The sequence below is a fragment of the Camelus bactrianus genome, chromosome 18 (genome assembly GCF_048773025.1).
Source record: "Camelus bactrianus isolate YW-2024 breed Bactrian camel chromosome 18, ASM4877302v1, whole genome shotgun sequence".
In the NCBI taxonomy this organism is placed as follows: domain Eukaryota; kingdom Metazoa; phylum Chordata; class Mammalia; order Artiodactyla; family Camelidae; genus Camelus; species Camelus bactrianus.
This window is the reverse complement of record NC_133556.1, coordinates 3,307,563-3,332,621: the sequence shown is the minus strand read 5'-3', so window position 1 is coordinate 3,332,621 and position 25,059 is coordinate 3,307,563. Positions and strand designations below refer to the sequence as shown.

Here is a 25,059-nt window from a genome sequence, read left to right as displayed (position 1 = left end):
GGTAGGAGCCGCTCCCATACCCAGTGATGCTAACAGACCATCTTGCACACGCACACACCTGGCTCTCTCCCTCCCTCAGCTCTGCTGTGTGTCTTTGATCACACTTCTCAACCTCTCTGAGCCTCAGATTTCTTGCAAAATGGGAAAAATCCATCCGGTGCTGATGTAGGGACCAGGGGTTGTTTGGGAATACCCTGCCTGGATCCTGGTGCATGGTGGGTACTCAGCAAAAACAGGGCTCATCCTTGTGGAGAAGGGAGAGCTCTCTGTGAGGTCCGTGTGCCGCTGCAGCCAACAGCCTGGGCAGGCGCAGACATTGGTTCAGCTGCTGCAGTCACTGGCCCCTTGGTGGCTTGGGCTGTGGGTCTCGGCTGCTCCTGAGTAGAACTCAGGGTACATCCCGGGTTGCAACAGGGGTTGGGGGCTAGCCCCTGCAGCCTTGTGTCCTCCCTCGTCATCCGCCACGCTGCCCAGAGCACCCAACGCACCAATGACTTGTGCCTCCGGACTTTGCATGGGCTGGCCCTCCGCCCGCCGGCCTCCCCTTTCTAGGCCATCAAAGCCCCGTCGTCTGCCCCTCCTCACGGCAGTTAATCCATGACACCCGCCTGCAGGACCTGGGACGACGCTCACGTCCCAAACTGGGCTGGGTGGTCTCTTTTTCTGTCTGTCTTCCTTTGAAACCACCAGCCCCAGGGCACCGAGCCTGGGCCTGGCTCCCGTCCCCAGAACCTGACACTCCACTGGGTGTGTGTCAGGACAAATTTTGTCAGGTTGGATCAAATGGGATCGAAGACTCAGTGACCCGAGAAGCTGCAGGCAGGAAGCTTTGGAGCTGGAGCTGGGTGGGCGCTGGGTGGGTATGGACCCAAGTGCCCAGAACAGCTCTGAGTGGGCCGACAGCCCTCAAAGACAGAGCCTTGGCCACCTGTCACAGATGCCCAAGGGAAAATGTGAGGTCACGGAGAGGTCCGAGGTCGGGGGTCCCGGTTCACCAGTGGGAGGAGCCGTTGCTGCTGGGCTGGCTCGGCTGGCGGCAGCCCCAGGTTTCCAGAGAGCCCTGCACTGGACCCCAGCTCTGGCGTGATGGCCCGAGGGTGCTGCAGGCGTCTTGGCAGCTGGCATGTCCCAAGTCCAGAGTGAGACCCCAGTGCTGTGTTCTGACAGCCTCCAGCTGCCCCAGGTGATAGAAGCTTCCACGCCAGAGCTTCATTTCCCAGAAGCACACAGCCATTTTGCCCAAATGGACTTAATTCCTGCCAAGCTGGTTGTGGCATTAAGGACAGGAGGGACCAACTCAACCTCGAGATGAGTAACATTAGCATATTTTGACCAAAAAAAATCCCAGTAAGCTGAATGCCAAATGGTGCAGCCACTTTGGAAGACAGTGTGGCGGTTTCTTACCAAACTAAAAATGCTCTTATGACGTGAACCTGAAATCTCACCCTCTGGTTTTTACCGAGAAGAGTTGAAAACTTATGTCCACACAAAAACCTGCACACGGATGATTACAGCAGCTTTGTTCAAAAATGCCAAAACTTGGAAGCAAACGAGGATATCCTTCAAGAGGCGCGTGGATAAACTGTGGTCCATCCAGACAATGGAATATTATTCAGTGCTCAAAAGAAATGAGCTGCCCAGCTATGAAAAGACACGGAGGAGCCTTGAATGCATATGACTAAGTGAAAGAAGCCGACCTGAAAGGGCAACGTAGTGTGTGACTCCAAGCCTGTGAGCCGCGGGGAAAGGCAAAGCTATGGCGACAGTAAAAGATGAGTGGCTGTCAGGGGATGGAGGGGGAGGAAGGGCCAGGGGGAGCACAGAGCATTTTAGGGCAGCAAAACTAACCGGTTTAACGGATGGAGGAGTGTTGACATAAGCCAGGCACAGAGGGGTGGGCGAGCACACGCGAGGGCTGGAGATGTCCTCAGAGTCAGCCGAGCAGCAGACACCGGCCTGAGCCCAGCACCCAAATCCCTCCTCATCCCAGATTCCGCCCAGCAGGCGAGGCTGGCTCCCACGGACTCCCGGGAGCTGCTTGATACATTTTTAGAAATGCTGCAAGCTGGCTGTTGAACGAGGCACTATTAAGAATTAAATGACATAAACATAGGATTAAATCCGTTAGACTAAAAAGCCGACGGTGAAAATTGGGGTGAGGCCCTGGCTAGGAGACGCGATGCCCTTTGGTGGGTTCAGTTGGCTTTGCTCGCGAGCTTTTGAGCGCCTGCTGGGCGCCAGGCTCTTGGGCTGGGAGGGGTCCCTTCTCTTCCCTCGCGTGGTTTCCAGTGACTTTCAGACAGAAATGCTGGAGTGGAAATATTTCTGGCAAAAGGCAGAAGAGATTTCTCACCTTTTGCAGGGAGTGGGGTGTGTCTCAGGCATGGGATGTGACCTCAGCTGCCGTGGTCCAGGGTGGAGACTGGGGGGCGTCAGAGGTGGCATGGCCGGGCCTCTGGCCCTGGCGGACGGGTGGGCATCCCCCACAGCCTCCTGGGAGCCCCTGGGATGCAGGAATCAGAAGCACACTCCCACCTCTCAGCTCTGACCCCCGGAGAAGCTGGGAGGCGAATCCGCTTGCAAACGCTTCACAAGATCATCAGCTCTGCGAGTCTGGCCAGGTGCCAGGCTTCCTGTAAGTGGCTCTTACAGAACCTCCACGGGTCCCTGACCTCAGGAGAAGGCTTGGCAGCTCCCGCTCATGAAGATGAGTGTTTGCTGTGCGTTCAGAACAGCCTGCCCTGGGGGAGGGGGGCCCGGAGCATGGGGCCCAGGGCCAGCCATCCTGGCCTGCTGACCTCACCTCCGCAGTGGCGGATGGAGTAGGTTGATCCGACTGGACGGGCGGAGGGGTGGCTGCTCTGCTCCGGCACCCACCCCGCCCTCCAGGCCCCTCAGCCCTGACAGCCCCTGAGGGAAGAGCCCAGGTGCTCGCTGGGCAGGACGGAGCCTCAGCTGCTCTCATCCCAGGAATGAGGATGCTGGCCCGAACGGAGGAGGTGGAGGGGAGGGGTCTGGCCAGCCAGGCTACTCTTCTGCCCACAGACCCCAGGAAGCAGAACTGTGTCTTGGTGGATGGGTGACCAGGGCCGACAGCACAGCAGGGTGCAGTGACGGGAGTGAGGGTCCGCGCTGGGACATGGCGGGTTTGTTTCATTTGCGAGGGCAGTGAACAGACCCCCTCTCCCTGTCTCTCCTTTGTCTCTCCCTTGTCTCTGTCTCTCTCCCCCTCTCCCTCTCTTCTGTCTCTGCCCCATCCCTCCCACCTCCCTCCCGCCAGCTCCTACAGCGGGGTACAAGCCCAGGACATCCCACCTACCTGTCTACCTGCAAACACCCGCCACCTCCACCTGAGGGCTCTCGCGGCCCAGACACGCAGAAGAACCGTTGGTGGGGAGCCCAAGGTCTTGGGAGGGCTGGCAGTTGGAGGATGAATGTCCCAGCTTCCTTGTCCCTGAGGTGGGACAGCTCAGACCCTCGCCCAGCCCCCCAGCCTGGGCTGAGTTCCGTGGCACTGGCGCCTTCTCATCCCCCAGGAACATCTCTCACTGTGGCTCTGCCTGCGGGGCCAGTGCAGCCGGACACGAAGCCCCGTGTCACTCTTACAAGATGGTTCAAAGAACAAGGCTACCAACCCCTGTAGCCCCTCCGCCTAGATTCACAAGTTAAGAGCCTCGTCTTTCATTGCTGATATCCAGAGCTTCATTGCTGGGTGCCCAACGTTTTAAGCCACCCTGAACAAGTCATTATGCCTTTTCCTTTGTCATCGTCAGCATGGGCACCAACCGACTTTTCAAGTCTTTGCTCACCATTTCCCTTTAAAAAAAAAAAAGATACTTTTTCCCTTTTCTTTTTCTTTTTTTAATATCCTTCTGGAGAAATGTGTAATTATTCATTCATTCAACAAGTATTTCTTGAGCAGTTCCCGATTTGGTGGCCCTTTTTCATAGAAATCCGAATCATTTCTCGTCTCACTAAGTTAATTACTCAGCGGTGAAGATGTTTGCTGCTATTGTGAGTGACACCCTCCAGGCATGGAAGTGGCCTCGTGTCACTGTTCTATTTTCTAACTAGCTGTTGCTGGTATGGAGAAAATGACCGATCTGTGAGTGTGACTTTCATAACCACACATCTAGTGGAGTGTGGTTACAAAACCACACTTCTAATTGATCCTAACACGTTCCCTTGGTTATCCAGGTAGAGTCACATTGTTTGCAGACAATGATCATCCTGCCTCCTCCTTGCCAACATTTTTTGTTTTCATTTGTTTTGAATTGCGGTAAAATACACATAACAAAATGCATTTTAACCTCTTTTAAGAGCAGAGTTCCTTGGCGTTAAGCACCTTCATGTTGTGTAGCCGCCACACCATCTACTTCCAGAAACTTTTGATCGCTCCAAACAGACACTGTGCCCTTGCACAGTCACTGCCCGCCTCCCCGCCCTCCCCTGGGCCCTGGCGCCCACCCCAGGCCTCCTGGAAGTTACAAGCATTCTGAGTCTTCTTCGGGGCTGGTGGCCAGCGCTGCCCTGTCCCTTGTCACTGGGCAGCTCTCAGTGATTTGTGTTTGGAGCAGTCTCTGTCTCTCTCTCCACCTCAAACAGATTCCAGGTGCAGCCCCCAGCTGGGGTTGGCCTCTGGGGTCCACACCCCGGGGCCCTGTGCTGTAAACCCAGTCTCACTGCTTTGCCTTTGACTTTCTCAACCTGAGAATTTCTCCGCCTCTCTTTTGAGCCCAGTTGTGCGTTTGTGTTTACAGGCTGCAGCAGGGGTGTCGTGGCCCCCAAGCTCATTCCCGCTCCCTCTGCCAGCCTTCCATCCACGCAGCTGGAACCACGGGGCCACCCTCCCCCAGGACCCGAGCCGAGGCCTCTATTCGACGACCAGTTGAAATAGAAAGTAAGGCAAACACTTAGGAGGATCTGGGGGCTGAACATGAGTTAAAAATCACATCTTCTCCTAACTGGCCTGGTTCTCCACTGGGTTTTATTCTGAGCACTTCAGAGCATTTGTGCTGCGATTGCAAGCTTCTGCTCAGCGCTCTTTCCCAGCCAAGCTCTCCCCCAGCTCATGCCGATATAAACCCCCCAGAAGGCAGCCCCCGCGCGACTGCCAGTGCAGAGACAGCGCGCTCCACCAGGCTCCGGGTCTCTGGAGACCACCGGGAGCCTTCAGGCCTGCGGGGCGGGGCTGGGGGGCCCCCCCATCTCTCGGCCGCCCCCGGGGCCTTAATTCAGCCTTCCCACAGCGCAGTGGGAGGGGAGCTGGCAGATACTCCTTTTCTCGTGTTTTAAAAATCTGAATGTGTCGCATCTGTCGGGCCTAGAGTGGGGCCAGGAAGATGGGAACGATCGAGGTCTCACGCGCTGCAAGGGAAGGTGGTGCGAGCCCGGGGCAGCCTCCGAAGAGGGCGGCCAGCCCCTCCGCCGGCGGGTGCCTGCTGGGGGGGGGGGTTCCCTCCCTGCAACCTGACCCAGTCTGCTGCCTTGTTTCGGCCAAGGCAGTGACGTCAGAGTGGCCCTGCCATTTGTTTGTTATTATTGTCATTATGATTAATTAATCACTTTTGTGAAGAAAGCTGGTAGCTTCTGCTTCCCCTCCGGGAAGTCAGCTGCCAGGTAGGGAGGCTGGCGGCCCGGGCGCCGCCATGCTGCGAGGACGAACAGCAGCCTGAGGAGGGCAAGGCGGTGCCTCCGAGCTCCCCCAGCCCAGCGAGCAGGGCCGGCCTCTGGGGTGCTCCAGCCAACGGGGAGGCGCGGCCCACCGCGCTGCGGGGGCCTCTGCAGCGCGCGTCTGGGCAGGCGCTCCGGGGCTGTCTTCTGAGCTGACACCCGCACACCCCGTGACCCTGCCGTAGGTACAAGCCCCACAGGAATGCCCCAAAAGACCCACAAGGGCGTTTGAAGTGACAGTGCTTGTGAGAGCGCCAAAATGAAAACTCCCACCCGTCCATCCGCGGGAGAACGCGCAGACACACGGCGCGGGCCTCGCGGCACGGAGAGCCACGCGGCGCTGGGAACACAGGACCCCCGCCTCGGCCTGTGGGCGTGATGCCCAGTGAGCCAGCCAGACTCAAGAGCAGGGGTCGGGCCTCGGCTTCCAGCGCCCGGGCGCCACTCCTCACAGACCGGAGGCCGGCGTGGAGGCGGGGAGGCGGACGGAGGCCCCCGCGGCGCCCCGGAGAGCGGGGAGGAGGGCCGGCCCGGACGAGCCCGGCCCTCTCGCCCCGCTGGCAGGACGCCCTGGCCACTGGCCGCTCACTGTGGAGCGCTGGGTGTGAGGCCGGAGGTGCCTGCCCTGCCGGGTCAGGGGCGCAGCAGAGCCTGACCACTGACGGTGTCCAGAAGGTGGTCCTGCTCCCCCACTGTCTTGCAGGGTTGTGTTTCGGGCTCGCTGGCCTCAGGACAGTGGTTCTCCGTGTGCCCCCCTCCCCTCAAACCAGTGATGTCAGCATCACCCGGGAACTTGGCTGTGCAGCAGTGCGGCCCCACCCCAGGCGCCGCAGCATCAGAGCCTCCAGGCGGCTCTGGTTCACGCTTACCTTCTGGGGCCAGCCTTCGGGCCACACAGAGCGAAGAGAAGACACAGCTGGCTTCCACCCGGACGTAGTTCTAGTTTGGGTCCCTTCCGTGGGAAAGGAAAGTAACGTTTACCGGAACCTGTGGGCCGAGGGCTGGGCTGGGGGTTTTCCACAGGTGATTTCGCCTGACGGATGCGCTCCGGGTGTCAAGTAGGACGCCTGCCGGTTCACCTGCGGGACGCTGGGGCTGGAGGGCTCACAGCTTCCTCCGCATCCTCTGCTTGTGGTTTGAATAGTGTCCCCCCGTCCCATCCACGTCCATCTGGAACCTGAGTGTGACCTTATTTGGAGATAGGCTCACGGTAGATAGAATGAGTGAAGGCTATGAAGAGGTTATCACCCTGCAGTTAGGGGGCCCTACTCCAACGACCGGTGTCCTCAGGAGAAGAAATGGGGACACACACACACAGGAGCCATGTGGTGAGGGGGGCGGAGTTTGGAGGGATGCGGCCACAACCCGAGGAGCGGGGCGGGGACCCCAGAACCCGGGGAGGTAGGGAAGGCTCCTCTCCTGGAGCCTCTGGGGGAAGTGTGGCCCTGCTGACACCCTGATTTTAGACTTCCGGCCTCCAGAAACGCAAAAGAAGAGATGTCTGTGGTTTAAGCCTCAGGTCCGTGGGGCTTTGCTCAGGCCACCTTGTGACGCTGGCCCAGCTGGCAAGCAGTCCAGCTGGGATCTGAGCCCGGGTCTGCAGCATCAGAAGGGGCCTGAGTCTGGTGTGCCTAGGAATGGAGATGCTTGCCTCCTCAGGACTCCATGCAAAGTTCTCCTCCTTCTCCAGATAGCCCGGGACCCCCAAGATGCCCGGCCCCTCAGGGCGCAGGCCTGGGTGCCCAGAGGTGGGGGCTGCCCAGGGCGCCTCTGGGCCCGTCTTCGTTGACGGCCACCTGGAACCCAGAGTGGACAGAAGGGCAGGGAGGCTCCAGGCGTGTATGACTTTTCTTTGCAACTTAGGCCAAGGTCTGGATTCCCCGTGGCTGCACCTGCCACGCGCTGGGGCCACTGGGCTGCTAGGTGGCGTTCCATGATGGAGAGGACGTGTTTTTCCATCCTGACTGCGGCCTTGCCCAGTGGGAACTGTCTGATACCGGGAGCACGGGGCACTGTCACCTACCTGCAAGGGGGTGTCCTGGACTGGGACAGCGGACTCGGAGCACAGACCCAGCGGCCCTGCTCTGCCCGGCTTGAGGACTGGGAGACCGAGCCGGGAAAGGCATCCTGGCACTATTTCCTCTCTTTGTAAGAACAGCTTTACTGAGACGGAATTCACACACCACTCAAGGCACCCAGGAGAGGTAATTTCCAGGTTTTTTTTTAGCATGTTCATAGATCTCAGCAACCATCGCCAGCTGACTTCAGAGAGTTTTTACCATCTCAGGAAGAACCCTGAGAGGGGAGTGTTATTACAGGAGGAAGCAGAAGCAGAAGGAGAGGGGGGTGGTTGGCGAGCATCTTTCGGGAAGCTGCCTGGCAGGGCCGTGGACCAACCTCAGGGACCTTCCGTTTGGTCCTTTAGAGTTGCTCTGAGCATCGGCTGGTCTCCACTAGGATGAAAATGGGATTGGGTCACCGTTTATTCAACCATTACCTTGCTGCACGGGTGTCCCCAGGCTCAGACAGGTCGGGGGCACAGGCGGGGCAGGCGGAGGTCAGGTCCAGGTCTCCCGTGGCTCCCTCTGTGCGGGGAGGAGAGGGTTCCTAGACCTGGATGCCGCGGACGCATGGGGCTGCATTCTTCTGTGTCGTGGGGGCCGTGCTGGGCGTTGTAGGACGTGGGGCACCCTCTCTGGCTTCCACTCACGAGATGCCGGCAGCACCCCCTTTCCCCCAGTTGTGACAACCAAACACATCCCCGACGTGGTCACCTGTCCCCTGGTTTGGGGGTGGGGATTGCAATCCTGAAACCTTCCTCAGTGACCTCGGGCTGGTGCCGAGCCTTTCTTACTAAGAGCTCCGGGAATCCTGGCTGCCTGGCGTGGGAGCTGCACTTGGACCCTGTAAACGGCTTACTTTGTGACGTCCAGAGATGGCCAGATTTCCGGTATTGGCGTTTTTGTTCTTGTCATCTTCGCCTCTCTCCCCGGTCACCCCTGGGGACTCGCACACAGGACGGAGGGGCTGACGCACTGCTTGGCTCCCACGCCCTCCCCGTCCACAGGCAGGAGGGCGGGCGTTCGGAGGAGCTCGAAGTGGGAAGAACGCAGGGAAGCTCGGATCAGGTGTGGCCCCTGACGCTTTGGCTCTAAGCGGAGTGAGGCCGCAGGCCATGGGAAGGCTGCCCGCGGGGATCAGGGGTCCCCTGTCTTCTCAGTAAGGAAGGTGTCAGCCCAAAGGGAGGATGCAGAAAATGACCAGAGTCTCCGGGAAATGACTGCGTTCAGAATAAAGCAAAGAACCCTGGTCAGAAAAGAGGAGAGAGGGCACCGGATGAGGCCGGGCTGAGGAAGGCAGCGAGGAAAGCGTTCAGGGTCTGCCCGAGCCCGTGCGGTTGAGAGCGCATGGGCAAACTGGGTTTATATGGGTCTCCACAGCAGATTAGAGGAGTTTTTGAAAGAGAAAAAAGTAATTAGATGTCGTTTTCTCAATTTATCCTTGGGGATAGCGTGACCATGTCTGTCTGCAAAACTCAACAACCACCCCCCCAAACCCTTTAAATTCCTTTCACCCGTTCGCGGAATCTGCCGAGTATCGCTGCCTGGCTTCCACATCCGACTGCCCGCAGCCCCACGGCCACTGAGAGCCCAGGCCGGAGTCCCGGTGGCTGGAGCAAGCGGGGATCCTCCCAGCACCTCGCACGCACGCACACACGTGCACAGATGGTGCACACGCTGCTGTGGACGGGATGTCTGTGCCCGGAATTCCCAGGTCAAACCCTAACCCCTAGCAGGTAGGGCCTCTGGGAGGTGAGGAGGTGGGCAGAGTCCGAGTGATGCGCGTAGCGCCCTCATGAGAGACCCTGGGAGCTCCCCACCCCGGGCACGACGTGAGGACACCCACAGTGAGAACCAGCACAGGGTCCTCTCCAGACACACGATCTGCCAGTGCCGCCCAGCCTCCCGGACCGCGAGATGTAAACGTCTGCTGTTTAGAGGCTGCCTGGGCTCTGGTATCTTTAATAGCAGCCTGCACAGACTGAGCCCCGGACACACACACACACACGTACACACAGGGGCACAGACACATCACTCTACTTTAAACGCGTTCCTCACACACGCGTGCACACGTGAAGCACACACAAAGCACACAAGCATACGCTCGTGCACACACGCACCGCTCACACGAGCGCTGCAACAGGAAGAACGCGTGCGACTCCGCGTTGGAGCTGTTCCTTTGGCTCTGACCCTGGGCTCTGTTTCCTGTGCCGAGCCATGCGGGTTCTGCGCCTACTGTAAAAGGATGTTGCCTAGAGCCTGAGACGGACAGGAGCGCCCAGGCTCTGACCTTTGAGGGTAGAGAACACTTTTCCATTCACACAGAGATAAAAAGTTGCAGAGAATAACATTTGTTTTGTTGGAGGTTTACAGGGACGACATGACCTGACTACACAGACGGCTGCAAGAACAAAGGATTCTGATACCAAGAAGTTTGCAATAACCAACCACACCCCCTTCCCCTTTAGTATAAAAGGAGCCTGAATTCTGACTTGGGGAAGATGGTTCTCCAGGACACGAGGTCCCCCATCTTCTTGATCTGCTGGCTTTCCGAATAAAGTCATTATCCCTGCCCCGGCACCTCATCTCCTGACTTATTGGCCTGTAGTGTGGCGAGAGGAACGAGTTTGGACTCAGTCAGAGTCCCACGCACGCACCTGCACACAGCATCGCGCACCCGAGGGCACACACAGGCGTCCCTGCCGTCCTGCACGCACTCGCTGTGGTCGTCTTGGCCCAGTCCTGGTTTCATTCCCCTCACCCCCTCCCTGTGGCTCCAAACCTCTGAAAGCCCTGAGTGCCCGTCACTCAGCAGCCACTGTTTCCAGGCAGCCTCAGCACCCAGCACACACGTTCTTTGTCAGAGAGCACATTCCAGTTTGGGGCTGGAAAAATAAGCACCCCGTTAATTGCTCAGGGAGAGCAGGAGGTGGCTACAGAGCCACACCCTCATTTAAAGGAATCAACGTATAAAATGACCTCTCTGTCGGAAGGAAACGTGCCACAGTGTTAGCCCTGTGTTGGCTGGGGGTTAGCAGTGATCTTTACCCTCTGCACAGCATCCCTACTTTTCCAGAATGTTCCACACTGAGCCTCTACCTTACAGTCAGAAAATTGTTACTAAAGGTTACATTTGAACCACAGATTGGCTGAAATGTGCTTGTCTTCAACCAAGATGACGCCTCGTGGCCCTTGCGAATCTGTCCCTACGTGGTCCTCCTGCCCCAAGTCTTCAGTCAGGAACCTGCTTCAAATTAGGAGGCAGGCTGGAGCAGCTGGGTGATCCCGGACCCAGGGACCAGCACGAGCCGACGACGGTGGCCCTGAGCAGACTGCCCGGGTGGAGGAGGACACACCCGGGCTCAGAGCCCTTAGAGGCTCTCCTGGCCTCAGCTCTCATCTCAAGGACAGATGGCACCACAGAGCAGGGCTGTAGAGCCACTTGGCTGGTCCTGGGGGCACCGAGCCCCCTCCCCGCCCAGTGATGACATCTTCCTTCCACTCCCCCAGCTCCAGGGATCCTCCTCCTCCCACTGTGGGGCTGTGGGCTGTGTGACCACGTCGGGGGCTGGGGGTCTCTTCCCTCCCTGCCCCCACGTTAATCCTGCCGGAGGGACAGGAGCCTCCATCGCTGCCTTTCAGGGTCTGAATGGGAAGAGCAGAGGGGTTTTCCAAGGAGAAAGCCCCGGGCAGCCGCAGCACCGTTGGGGACGGGGAGGGGCTGGGTTGGGCTCTGCCCTGGGGGTGGGGGAAGGGGAACAGGGCTGGCCTTGCAGTCCCACTTGGCACCTGCTGGCTGTGTGTCCTCACAGAGGTTGCTCACCCTCTCTGGGTCTGTCCCCACATCAGGGACAGCAACGCCTCCTGCCTCATGACAGCTGAATAGACACACCTAGTGCCAGCGAGTGTCTCGCACATAGTAGCTGCTCAGTAGGTGGGGGCTAGTGTCATTGGGTCCCTGGATATTCAGGTCATCACCGGTAGTCCCTTCAGCCCACCCTCAGTCCATTGTCTGGCTGTGGTGGTCGGGGGAGCGGCCATGTGAGGGGCAGGGAGGGGCCTGGGACCCGCAGCTGGGCTGGGCTGGGCTGCAGAGCCTCCACGCTGGGCGTGGGGCAGCCCATGCCCCAGGCAGGCTGCGTCTGGGGTGTTCCTGACCGCGCGGGCGGCTGGACACTTGGTGACTGCCCACAGCAGCCCTGCGGTGGTGCTGGCCCGCTCCTCGGGCTGATTCAGCCTTGAGGTGCTCATATGGCCCCAGCCCCAGGGAGGCTCTCTGCGTCCTTACCCACTCTGGGCCCCTAGGCTGCAGGACCAGCCCTGGGCAGGTGGACGTAGGGGCTACTCAGAGTGCCCACCGGGCAGAACCCACCCCAAACCCCTCACAGCGGTGGGACCTGTGCTCCCGATTCTCACAGGCCTCTCTGATACAAAGTGTCTAGTTACTATGTCAGATGGCGGCGGTGTCTCCCTGGGGGCCTGGTGGCGCTGAGAGATTTCGGCCCGGTTCCTCCCGCTCACCAGGCCCTCCCTCCCCACCTGGGACCCCAGAACCTGCTGGAGATGGGAGGGAGAGAGCTGACCGCACACTTTGTGGGCAGAAAGAGCAGAGACTAACCCAGACCAACCAGCACTAAACTAACCACAGGAAACCAAACTGGAAAAGCCTCCCCAGAACCCTGAAGCGAGGGGGCTTGGTGCCGAGCGGTCTGTCCAGCGGGCTGGGCTCCGGCCTCATCGCCCTCTCAGGGCGCTTCTGGTTTGAAACGCCCTGTATTCCACGTAAGGCTTATTTGAGGGCTCAGTCTGCGAAAAGTTGGCAAATTTGAACAGGGCGTCTCACAGGCATTTCAAAAGGTGGTGGCTGGAGTTTACAACACCCTCTACTTAGCCTGCACTTGGCCTTGCTGCGTCGGGCTCCCTGACCCCCGAGACCAGCTTCCTTCCAGGTGCCGCTCAGCACACGCAGACCAGTGTGAACCCCTCGCCCTGTGTCCCAGTCCTGGGATGAGGCACCAAATCCACGGGGGAAGGCCGACAGGTCCTCCCCCAGGGAGGAAAAGGGAAGCAGAAAACCCACTGCCCTTCCCCTGCCGTCACCTGCCTTCACGCTCTCTGGCTGTTCTAAAGGAACTCAGCTCCATCTTTGTGCTAAGCCACAAAAAAAAAAAATTGAATACAGTAGAAAAAAATCTTAAATGGGCTCCCTTCAACAGGAACCGAAGTCAGCCCCTGGAAAGCTTTCTGGAGTTTCCTGTGCCTCCTCAGAAACTAACAGCTGCACCAGTGTCCCCTCCAGCAGGACGGCGCCACCGGGGGCTCAGCCCCGGATCTCAGGCGGGGATGCGACGGGACAGCCACGACCAGCGGCCTGCCCGGAACACCCCGGCGGTGTCACCCGGCAGTGGGCACAGCAGGCGTTTCTCGGCCTTCATAGAAAAGGGCTGATTCTCCAGTCCTTAGGGAAGTGTGCGACAGCAATCCGCAACGGCAGGGTGGGCTTCTGAAGCCACCAAACTAGCCCGCCGGGACAGCAACGCTTTGGTCAGGACACAGGTGCAAACAGTGAGCTCGGCCGGGCTCCGCCCACTGCATCAGGCCGACCGCTTCCGCCGACCAAGTCGGCCGCCTCGGGGACACTGAGGCGCTGGGTCCCGCCATCCTGCGAGACCCAGTCTTCACAGTCTTTCGGACGAGGCCAAGAATGCCGGTAGAAAGCAGCGTATTATCTGTTTCACAAAAGACAAAATTCAATTCTGGATGAACACCTTTAGAAGATTTCAGTCAGCTTGCAGGATTTTGATAATCTGCTGTGATACTCCAGACAGAATTGTAGGGTATTTAAATCTGGTACAAATGAGATGCACAGCCTGTGAACAGGCAATGAATCAGCGGGACGTAGCCAGCACAGCCACGGCATGGACACATCCCCCACTACACGCACACCGTACACACATCCCCCACTACACACACCACACACACACTACACAGACACACACCATATACACACACTCGTACTACACAGACACCATACACACACCACACACACCATACACAACGTACACACACACACTACAGACATCATACACACATACACATCGTACACTCACCACACACACACCATACATTCACTGAACACACACACACACACACACACCCCTATACACACAGGCAGCGCATACAACAGGCTCATCTAGAAAAGAAACACAAGAAGGAATAATTAAATTACAACTTGGTAAGGAAGGAAAATACAGGAGTGAAGAATCAAAACAGTCCCTTTAAATTCTGAGCTTCAAAAAGATTTAATTTTCCCAAATTAAAGATTTTCCTGATTAGGTACCAGGGAAGGATAAGGGCTGGTCACACCTCAAAATCCAACTTTTTTTTTTGGGGCTTCACAAAGTCCACAGAATAAAAAGGTACAAGATGGGCCGAGGATTTTGACCTGGGTTAAGCACTAAAATATACATCGGTGAAATGTCTGCTCGGTGACGAGCGAGCATTTTGGATTTTCAACAAGGAATAAGTTACTCAGGAAGAGAATTCTGTATAAAAACTCACCGAACAGAATGCCAATGGATTCAGGGCACTTTCTTTTCACAATTCTGACACCATGAACCCGAACCCGAACCCGAACCCCCGTTTTCAGCCCACCCGGTGGTTTAAGGAGTGGTTAAGTACACTTGTAAAGTAACGTTACTTGGATTTTCAGCTGTGTTACCTACGGTGTTACGTATACATTTAAAACCGGGAATCCTGGCATTCTCTGCATGCAGAAGAGAGGCTACAGAGATACTGGTGGGGGACAAACACCACCCCAAGCGAGGCTCACGGCAGCTCGGAGCCAGTGCATCACGGGGACTGTGGGCGCCGGCGCTCTGCTGGCTGCTCGTGTTTCCTTTGCTAAGCAGCGACCGGAGCGCATCTAGTCTCTCTGCTCGCGGTCCCTGCTGGCCGTGGAGAAGTCAAGAGGATTCCTTCTCTTTCCTCCTCCCTCACTGGGCCTGTGAGGAGGCAGAGCTTGGTAACTCATTCCTCGGCCGCAGCCTCGGCGTGGAGCCCCGGGGGCCCTGACAGGTGAGACCAGGAAGGCAGGAGTTCGTGTGTTGGTCGCCCTGGCCGGGAGCAGGTTTGCAGGCCCCGGGGTCCCACGGTGAACCGCAGCCACAGGGCAGTGCTCAGCATCCAACACTCAGCAGGTCTCCAGCCCCCCGAGACGACGCACACATCGGCTCAGGGCTTAGTGTCCAGGAGCAGAAGGGCAGGGACGAGCGGGAGCCACGTGCAGCCTTGTGGGTGACTGTGGCTGACTTTCCCCGGCGTTGTGCTCAGGAACCAGAACTGAACGGGAATGGGGGCGTCCCCTCCCTAACACCAGTTTCCATTTCGGTGTTGATCGGGGGCCGCCACGGGCCGGGTGCCCGCGTGAGCTACACTTCACAACAGCCGTGGGGTAGGGCTCGCTCCTGCCGGCCCGTCCAGAACCTGAGGCCCCGGGCCCCGCCGCAGACGCGGGGGCTGAATTCAGTCCTTTTTAACTTCAGGTTCAATCCACACTTGGCTCTGTCATTCGAGAAAGTACAAGAGGTTTGGTCCCGATCCACACAAGTCCAGGAAGGAAGTTTCCTGGCATCGTGTCCTATCCATCCTCCCCTCCCTGGGGGCAAATCCTCTCTCCTGAAGCCTGGAAAAATATGACGTAAAAATGAATATTGGTGTACAGTCTGGGGTCCCACAAATCAGTCCACGTCCTCTGTTCGTCCCGGCCACAGCCCTTCCCGGTTGCATTTCTAGTGCGGCCCCTCGAGTCCTAGACCGGCCACTCAGCAGCCTCTCCCCTTCTCAGCCTCCTGCAGGCGCCTCAGCCGGCAACCCTGGGACTCAGACCTGCTTGGAGCACAGAGGACAGGGTGCTCGTGGCAACAGGAGGGGCAGAGGGAAATGGGGGGCACCATCTCCCCGATGGTGGGTCTGCAAACATCCCCCAGCTCTTCCAGTTTTCTCAGCCAAGAATCCTTGGGCCCCTGCTCGGCGGCGCACAGGTTAAACCAACCCAGACAAACGGGCACGCACGTCCAGGAAGACGGTGCCCGGCAGGCCTGCTGGGCCCGCACTGACCAAGGGGGAGAACATGCATCTGCGAGGACGACTGACCCAAAGCAGCACAAAACCATGTGCCTTTGACAAGAGAAACCGGCAAAGTGGGTCTGATTCCTCGGATCACCATGCAGAGTCAACACGCAGGACCAGGGCCAGTCAGCAGGGAAGGCCATTCCCTCCCTGGTTCTCAGGAGGCCCCGGCCGCGGTCCCCACCCCAGCCGCGGGCCCCACCCCGGCCGCGTACACTCTTGCCACTAAGGTGCCGTTGAAGAGACAGACCTCAAGCCTTGTTCCAGAGCCAGAGAGAGGCTCCAGGTGGGGCGCAGGTGAGCCGTCCTGCCCAGGCCCCCTGTCCCCGCTCGGGGCTCAGCGGATGCTCGGCATCAGACCTACCACTGGGACAGCTTCGTTGGGGAGCCAGGACAGATGTGCCAGAGGTTTTGGGAAAAGCCGACTTACGTTTCCACCTTCACCTCTAACTCACATGGCACTTCACATTGCTGCCGTAACACGAATTTCTAGAGACTTCTGTCGCAGTCAGACGCAGCCTGGGCACCCCAGAGCCAACCACTGGACAGCAGCCTGAGGGGTGGGGACTGACCGCAAGGTTGGGCACTGAAGGTGGGCCATCGGTGCAGCGACCCCCACTTCCCTGTGACAAGCCACTCAGCCACTGCGACCCAGGGACACGCACAACCTGGAACGGACACCGGAGACCCTTCCTCTGTCCAACACCCGACGAGCTGAAGACGGAGGGCAGACACGTTACTGTGGCTTTTCCACTTCCATCCGTAACGATCACCGTCCCAAAGAACCCAGAACCACTTTTCACGCCGTTAATGCCGCTTACAACCCCTCAGAACTTGAACCGCTACGCGTCTTGGTTTAGAATGCAGAGTTTGAGGTATCTGAGGTTGTTTCAATTCTGTAAAAATGAGAAGGGAGGCCAGGCAAACACCGAACCTTGGGACACAAACTCTCATTGCTCTGCTGAACCACCCTGCAAGGTGAAGACAGAAAGGCACAGGCCGCCCTGTGAGGGAGGCGCTCACAGCCAACTCTCTTTCGCGGTTCCTCGTCCCAGGCCCGACAGACGGTGGAGCTCCTGGCAGGGGCGGGGTTCGGGGGCCCACCACGCTTTACTCTGGGCCACAGACGTTCCTCAAAAAAACCAGCCGACACACAGCTGTTTGATGGGAAGGTTAAAGTGAAGACCAGATCATTTAATGAGGCAACCGAGACCACGCTCCTTCACGCCGGGATTCCCGGGCGTTCTTTCAAGTTCACATGCCGCGGAGGGAAGGTTTTCGGTGTCAGAAAGGACCTCTCCCTTCTGACACCCACAAGGAAAGCAGGACCAGAAACACCAGTCCATCACAGAAGGAATCCCAGAAGAGTCCAATTTGGAAAGAATTTAATTAACAAAATAAGATGGGGAAATGGTCCCAGATGGGCTCCAGGGAGAGAGGCTCCCCACCCCTGGCCGACGCCCGGCCCCGCCCGGGCAGAACCAGCCCCGCGCCGTGTGCCGCCGCCTGCTCGTGCCGCTCCTCATTACACATAGATTTAAAAAACCAAATGACTGCAGTGTGTCATGAAGTGGCTTCTAGGCCCCTGTGCTGGCTTGGCACACGGACACATGCAAAGCAAGATTTCAGGGCTTCACCAAACAGTTAATTTTGGCAAAAAAAGAAAACAAACAGAAAGCTAAAATTCATAAGCAGAATTAAAAGCCACTGAAGTGAAAACAATGTATTTCTCAACAGTATGGAATGAGGCTACAGCTACAATCTTTTTTTTTTTTCTTTTCAAGTCTCTGCCATCCTCTCCCCCAGCTCGGGTCAAAGTTCATAGCAGCATCACTTGAAGTCCTCTGTCAAGCCAGTGTTCTCTGCCTCAGGGGTCGAAAGAGTTCACAGGTGGAGCTCAGTCCGTCCGCAGAATCATTGGAGGATGCTCACTGTCCTCCTCCAGCCGCAGGGCGCTGGCTTCATCCTCCAGACACACGCCGCCCGCCGCGCCCAGCTCGTCCGCATAGGCTGCAGAGAGACAGCAGGGAGTTCACAGCCCACCCGGGAGCTGAAAATGTCACCTCTCCTCTGAACAGCGAGCTATTTGCAGCCGCACGGAGCTCGAGATGGAGCTGGTTCCTTCCTAAGACCCGCAATCGTCAGAAAGGACATTTCTGCACCGTGACAGGGGCTTCCCAGGGGACAGGCTGCAAACTGTCTTGTGACCGGGGGCTTGAAGTGCTCAAGCTGCTCAGCAGGGTGCTCAGAACAGGGACGGGGACACTCAGAGATTCCCGTCACCAGAAGGGCCCTTCCCCTCAGAGTCAGAAAGGCGAGTGGGTACAAGTGCGCACGTGAGCGGAAAGACAGCACTGCCCGAGCGGGGTCAGGTGGGTCTGGGGGAAGACGCCTCGTGAGGAGTCCCACCGTGTGGAGGGCGCGGCCCGTGGGGAGGTAAGCTTAAGGACATGCACTCGACAGGGCCAGGCTCAGGGCAGGGCCTTAGCCGAGAGGCAGCAAGCAGGGGACAGTCACGTGCCCACCAAGCCTGATGACTATTTCTGTTTGAATTTGGCCTTGAGAGGCCTCGAACACTGGGCTTTGCCACAGTTCCCCCGAGCACGGCTGCTGCCCCACCCAGAGCCAAGTGGCAGGTGGGCAACCCCAGCAGGACACATGAGAACCACTCGGGGGCCTAGTGGGCGTACCTTCTGGGCTGGCGTCCCCGCCCTTACCGAGTGTCGTGGGAGACGAAGGCACGTGAGCACCTTTGGCCGCGGCCGTGCTGTGGGCCTGAGTCACCAGGGGGCAGTCATGGGATGTGGAGTCCAGGATCTCGTTGGTTGTCTCCCCGCTGCCATCCAACCTGGGGACGAGAAAGACCCACAGCAAGGCCGGTCAGGGGCGTGAAGACAACACGGCCGGCGGGCAGCTGGGCCCGACCTGCAGCACAGCGCAGGGGCCCTCGTCAGAGGGACGGCCACGCGCGTGCCCTACACGGTGGTGACTGGGGGTCTGTTCACTGGGACTCTGATGTGCTAGGTCTGATGGAAAAACTTACACCTAGCGAGGCAAGTTATCTCGCTTCTAAGACTGATGATCATGATACAAACTACTGTGTACTGAATAAACAGCAAGGCCCCCTGTACAGTGCAGGGGACTACGCTCAACAGCCTCGGTGACCTACGACAAAAAAGAACATGGAAAAGAACATGTGTGTTTAACTAGAGCACTATGCTGTACACCAGGAACACATTACAAAAGTCAACTAAACTCCAATTAAAAAAACAACTAATGATCATAAACAGAATTCGCTATAAAAACCCAAAATCACCCCCATGTCCATCGTGATTATAGGACTATCACAGTACCACTGTTCAATAAAAAAGCAAAAACAAAATCCACCTGCACTGCCTCCCAATTAACAAGCATTAATTCCTTCTCTTCAAAGGGAGAAGCTGTACCCGGAGAGGCAGCCAGCTCTGGAAGACCGCACACCACGTCGCGGGCGACCCCGTGTGGGCGTTGCGCTCCTGTCAACACTGGGCCGCATCCTTAGTGGACGCAGCCCCGGGAAGAGGGACGAGCGCTGCACCCGGCCCCTCCTCCTCCATCTCTGCCCAGCGACTGAGCTGGGACGTGGGCAGGCGCGTGGGCGAGTGGGGTCTGCACCCGCCCCAGATTCTGTCTGGTGAAGCAAAGCTCCCAACTGGGCACAGGCAGTGGCCCTGGGATCGTCCCTTTGCGCCCCTGGCGGTCGGGGAGCGAGCAAGCCTACGGCAGGCGCCATAGCAGCCGACACAAGGAGGCGGCAGGGCCGGCGGGGCCCACTTACTTGTGCTGCTTCATCAAGGTGCACTCGCCTCCCTCCTGGGGGTCCAGGTTGTACATGTATAAGTACCCATCGGACGCTCCCACCAGCAACCGGGGAATCTTCTGGATTCTATGGCAGACAAAAAGTATCAAATTCTAGGACCAAAACTTTCACAAGGTTCTTACTGAACCAGCAGCCCTGCCTTTGGCCCGGCCAGGAAAACCCCAGCTCCTCCCGCCCGAAATGAGCACAAATCCAGTTCTGTGCACTCGATATGTCATCTCTGTGCGAGAGGACGGACGTAACGCCCGCGGTGCTGCTTGACGCCGGCACACCCAGACCACGGGGCGCCCGGTGGGCACACACACACAAGCCCGCAAGAGAACAGGTGGAGACAAAGTCAGCTCTGATCGCTAAGGGTAGACATCTTCCTAAACTCTTCAGCTACGCTAGCTGGAAAAGGAAGTGAAATAATGTCTCAAAGATTCATGGAATCACACACAGGTGCTGTCACTGAATTTCTGAGACCGCCTTTCCCCGCAGGGCTGACTGTGGACCATCCCAGGGAGGTGCATTCTGAAGCTGCCTCGGGCTCCTCAGAGAGCCTCAGACCACGTGAGGCAGCTGCTGCTGGAGGTCCCTGCGGGTTCTGTCTTGATGGTTTCTCATGAACCTTCTAAATGTTCTCAACAAAATCCAAAAGGAAGATCTGGGGGCTGAGGCAGAAGCCGGATCTACAAACAGCCAGGGCACGTGGTTTCAGGGTCCCTCTGCTCCCCTGTGACTCCCGATGAAATCAAAGGTCTAAGCTTTCGGGTTATTCTGAGGCCACGGCCCCCGTCCCCGGCACCCTGGACCTGCTCCTGGCCGGATGCGCGGGGGCAGGGGCGGGTTGGTGGCGCCTGCATTACTCACGTGGCCAGCGCACAGATGTTCTTGTGGCCACAGAAAGGCAGGCGGACCGTGGCGAAGGCTCTGCCCTGGTTGAACATTTCTGTCACTTGGGAGGGCAGGTAGCTGGTAGATGCCATGAGCACCTTCCCGAAGTACCCCGTCCAGGTGGTGGGCTCCTCCTGAGGTCTGGGGAGGGGGGAAACGCCACCAGATTCACAAAGCTGGACTCTTCCGTGAGAATGACCACGTCCTGCTCATACAGAGACAGGTATGAGGCCTGAAACTCAAGGGGCAGTTCCCAGACTTCAGGGAAGAGGGGCTACAGAAAACGACGCCTCTCGGGACCCTGGAGACGTGACAGAGGGTCCTCAGAAGGTCTGCAGAGGGGCCCCCAGGTCCCAGAACCCAGAGAAACCGTGCTTCTCTGTAGTGGCCACCTTAGATCGGAGCAAGTGGTCAGCGCCCTGCTAAGTAGCAATTGTGAAGACAGATGCCAAATTCAGGACCTGTCTGCCCAATCCTTCCACGAGGAAGTCTCCAAGAACCTCCTGAGCACAATCTCGGTCGTTACTTTCCCGTAGCCCCACTCTGTTGTTGTTCACCTTGTGCACGTTTGTAAATTGTTCTGAACGCTCCTTAGAGTGACACACGGTACAAACAAACACCACCGACCCCAGCGGGATGCTCGCGCCAAGGTTCAGAGGAGAGAACCCCCCGCTTCACAGCGCACACCCACTGTGCAGACACACCGTGAAACGACTGCTGTGAAAAGGAAAGCGGCCTCTGGCAGGAGGGGACGAGCCTCCCCGCCCACGGGCAGTCCTGAGAAGGGCTCTGTGCGGGGGGGGGGGGGGGGAGCGTCGAGAGGGGACCAAAGACACGCGTCTCCCCGCTCCATGCCTCCTGCTCCCCGCACGCTCCCCACGAGAGCACCGCCTGGCCCACCGCGAAGCCCAGACTTGGGGACGCTCCCCCTGCAGCCAGCGCCGGGTCTTCATGGGCAGAAATATCCCCAGGCAGGAGCGCGCCTGCGCTGGTGTTTCCACCGTCAGGGAGACGAGCTTTGTGCTACACTGAGCGAACACATCTCTGCAACTCACTTTTCTTTCACAGTCTCGAGTTTGAAGATGTGCACAGTCTCAGTGTTGCTGGACGCGGACAGGAACATGCCATCCATGCTGAAGGCCAGCGAGCAGATGCTCACACACCTGGGGACGGGCGGGAGGGGCTGAGTCAGGCTGTGCCCTGCACACACAGCGAGGGCCTACCGGCAACCCTCCTGCAGGGGCTTGTTTTGAGGAAGGAGGGTGTCTGAAAGGTGATACCCTGTCCAACCCATTCTTTAACATAACCTCACAAGGCCAATTTTCTTTGCAACTCCAAGTAACACCCGACTTGGAGTTCCTCCTCCATGCCCTTTGGCTACCTGGCCACTGCAGGAAGTCAAGGGCGAGTTGCAGACAAAGAAAACCCAGTTTGCTTTTATGAAAGTGTCCCTTTACCTACCACGACCAGACTCTAAATAAAACCCCACCTTGGCCACCCATCTGGGCTGAAAATGCTGGTGAACTGGGGTCCCCAGTGTCTGGGGTGCCACTGCTGATCACAGAGAATATGGACCTGAAACCCAGACAGAAGCTCCAGAATTGATTCTGGGGATTTATATACTTTACCTCTTCACTCCTCTCCGGAACTCAAAGAGTTTTTGTCCCTCTGGAATGGAAAACACCCTAATCACGGTCCCCTGTGACAGGGAAAGAAGGAAAGACAGGAATTTGAGCCGAGCGACATCTGACTTTTCTTCTTCCATGCTGAGAACTGAGTGGACAGTGTGGCTTGGACCCGACATACACACCACCTTCAGACCCTTGACACACACTTGCCAGAGCATCCCCCATTCCTCGTCTACTTAATGTTACATCAACCCACTGTAACTCACTACTTATTCTAAACACTATTAGTCTCAAAGTCAAAGCTGAAATATAATAGTTCTGTATTTCCTAAGTTATCTGAAGTTTTTTTCAAGAACTAACCATACACCCTTAAGCACTGCTCCACGTCAGGGAGCACCACCTAGCTCCACCCTCCTGGAGCTCTGAGGCCCTTCTGACATCCTTTCCTCCCACTTCAAGTTGAGCTCCCAATGAGAGCTGATTAACAACTGAGCAGCCGGCAATGTTACTTAATTGCCTAAAGAGTAATAAACCCAAACTTACAAAATGGAAAACCTATATAAGGTCAGTTCTACGACTGAGACACAAGAAAATGTGACTAAATGGCGAGTTACGGCATATACCCTGCACAGGCATGAAACAGTCTGAAGAAGGCGGTTTCCCCACCACGCCTCTGTTTCCCACCTCCTCCCAGATCCGTGGGCGAGTGTGGATGGGGAGACAGGACCAGAACGTCTGGGAGAGTAAACAGGAGAGAACAGCCATGAACGTGAGAGTGAATACTTTCAACAACTGAACAGTAAAAGGAAGCTAGGGGCTAGACAGAATACAAACTTGTGGTTGCCGGGGCCGGGGGGGGGGGCAGACTGGGAGTTTGAAATTTGTAGATACTGACTGGTATATATAGAGCAGATAAACAAGATTATACTGGATAGCACAGGGAAATATATACAAGATCCTGTGGTAGCTCACGGTGAAAAGGAATGCGACAATGAATATACATATGTTCATGTGTAATTGAAAAATTGTGCTCTACACTGGAAATGGACACAACATTGTAAACTGACTATAACTCAATAAAATAAAATTAAAAAAAAAAAAGAAAGCCAGGAGCTACGGTAATAAAGTGACACAAAGAGAAGCAGACTGACCGAGTGGAAAGTCTTCACATAGGTAGTGCTCTAAGCCTGCGGGGTAGGAAGAATTATTCAATATTTAACCTCATACCCTACAAATTTTAGAAGGTTCAAACCGTTAAATATAAGAACCATTAGGATTATGTCGTGTTTACAAATAGGAGAGAAAAAAAACCCTAATCTACAGACAGCGCAAACGCAGAGCAGCAGGAACTGTTCACAGAAGCCATGGTAAAGTCACACAGCGGGAAATGTGCAGCCATTAGGAATTAGGCTGGGATAAAACAGGCTCCTTTTTGAAAATATTACAGAAGACAGTGGTTCTCTCTGGCTTAGAAGGACATCAACCAAGTCTGTGATTCTTGAGAATTAGGGGATAAAATAATTAGTGCATTCATATCCAAAAATTACCATGGCAAAGGTTTTGCCATTTGCAGCCTCAACTTTTAGGTTTAGAGATACTTTCGATGGCACCTGCTGTGCAATGTAACTAAGTAAGGGCTGCGGTCACAGCGTGACTGCTGCTCCCAGGAGGCGAGGCTAAGCCACACAGCTCAGCGAGGCCGCGCACCCGGCTCGCGGCGGGGCTGAGAGCGCCGAGCCGCTCTAATGCCAGGAACTCAAAGTATTCTGTTTAAAAGCCAATCAAGAGTTTGCTTTTTATAGTCTGGGAAAAAAACTGTTCTATTTTTACTGGCCATAAACTCCATAAAGCACTTTAGAGCATTTTAAGATCTAATAAAAACCACAAAGATACGACTTCGATTAATCAAGGGATAACAGTCTCAGGGCCACTGTGACCCTCCCAGGGGAGAAGAGAAGGACGAGGTGGCACTGGCACCATCCAGCACAGTGTCTGATGTAAAATCAAACTTGGAGTCTAGTTCTTTGCCGCTGCCCAGATGGGTGACCCTGGGATGATGACTTAACCTCTCTGAGCCCTCAATATAAAGCAGGAGGCTTCCCGTGCAAGGGGGTCAGAGGTGAGTATCAAGGGGCTAGTGAGTGGTACGTAAACAGGTATCACAGAAGCTGCGGGTCAGTGGTGAGAAGACCCCACGGGAAAAGTAAAGACGTGAGCTGACTTTCTTGTACCCCACTGGGGGGCTGGTTCAAGGGCAGAGACAACTTAGGAGGGGAAGCCACTTTGGATTTTCGGTGAGAAAGCATCGAAGTACCACAAGGCAGCGGGTCCCTGAAGGGCAGGCACCACGCTCAGCGGGAGGGACAGGCCAGGAGAAGGAGCGGGAGCCCCAAGAGATGCCGGGCAGGGGCGGGGCCGTCTGGAGGAGAGCAGAGCCACAAGGAAGGAGAGGGGAAAGGAGGGAGCACCCGCCAGTGTCCCGGGGCTGAGGAGGGCCAAACGGAAAGGACTGTCAAAGCCACTCCGTCGTACGTGCAGGGAGCTTTAACGGGCCATGTCTTCTTAACCCAAAAATTCTCACCGGAACTCAAGCCAGTATTTAGAGATGCATGTGAAAAATTTACACATAAGACCTAAATCCACATTTTGAACATACGCTCTATGTTCAAATTATTATTACTAATACGTATCAATATATCCTAAATACTGGAAACAATATAAATATCTCCAAAAGATGGTTAAATAGACGCCAGCTGAATACTGCACAGCTATTCCGAGGGCTTAACTCCGGCGCGCAGGGCTGTGAGCAGCCCCTTCTGCCTCTCCCCGGACA

At 56.7% G+C, this 25,059-nt stretch overlaps 1 protein-coding gene across 1 annotated transcript in view; it reads right to left on the bottom strand.

Annotated features, from left to right (window-relative positions):
* Positions 1-17,231: 17,231 nt before the first annotated feature.
* WIPI2 (WD repeat domain, phosphoinositide interacting 2) overlaps positions 17,232-25,059 on the bottom strand; it is a 29,069-nt gene continuing 21,241 nt past the window's right edge. Inside the window, exons 7-12 of the mRNA XM_074345600.1 lie at positions 22,227-22,297; positions 21,654-21,761; positions 20,575-20,739; positions 19,681-19,788; positions 18,581-18,711; positions 17,232-17,873 (exon numbers count right to left, since the gene is read on the bottom strand). Coding sequence (XP_074201701.1) covers positions 17,761-17,873; positions 18,581-18,711; positions 19,681-19,788; positions 20,575-20,739; positions 21,654-21,761; positions 22,227-22,297 — 696 coding nt within the window. The 3' untranslated portion in view covers positions 17,232-17,760. The remainder of the gene's footprint in view (positions 17,874-18,580; positions 18,712-19,680; positions 19,789-20,574; positions 20,740-21,653; positions 21,762-22,226; positions 22,298-25,059) is intronic.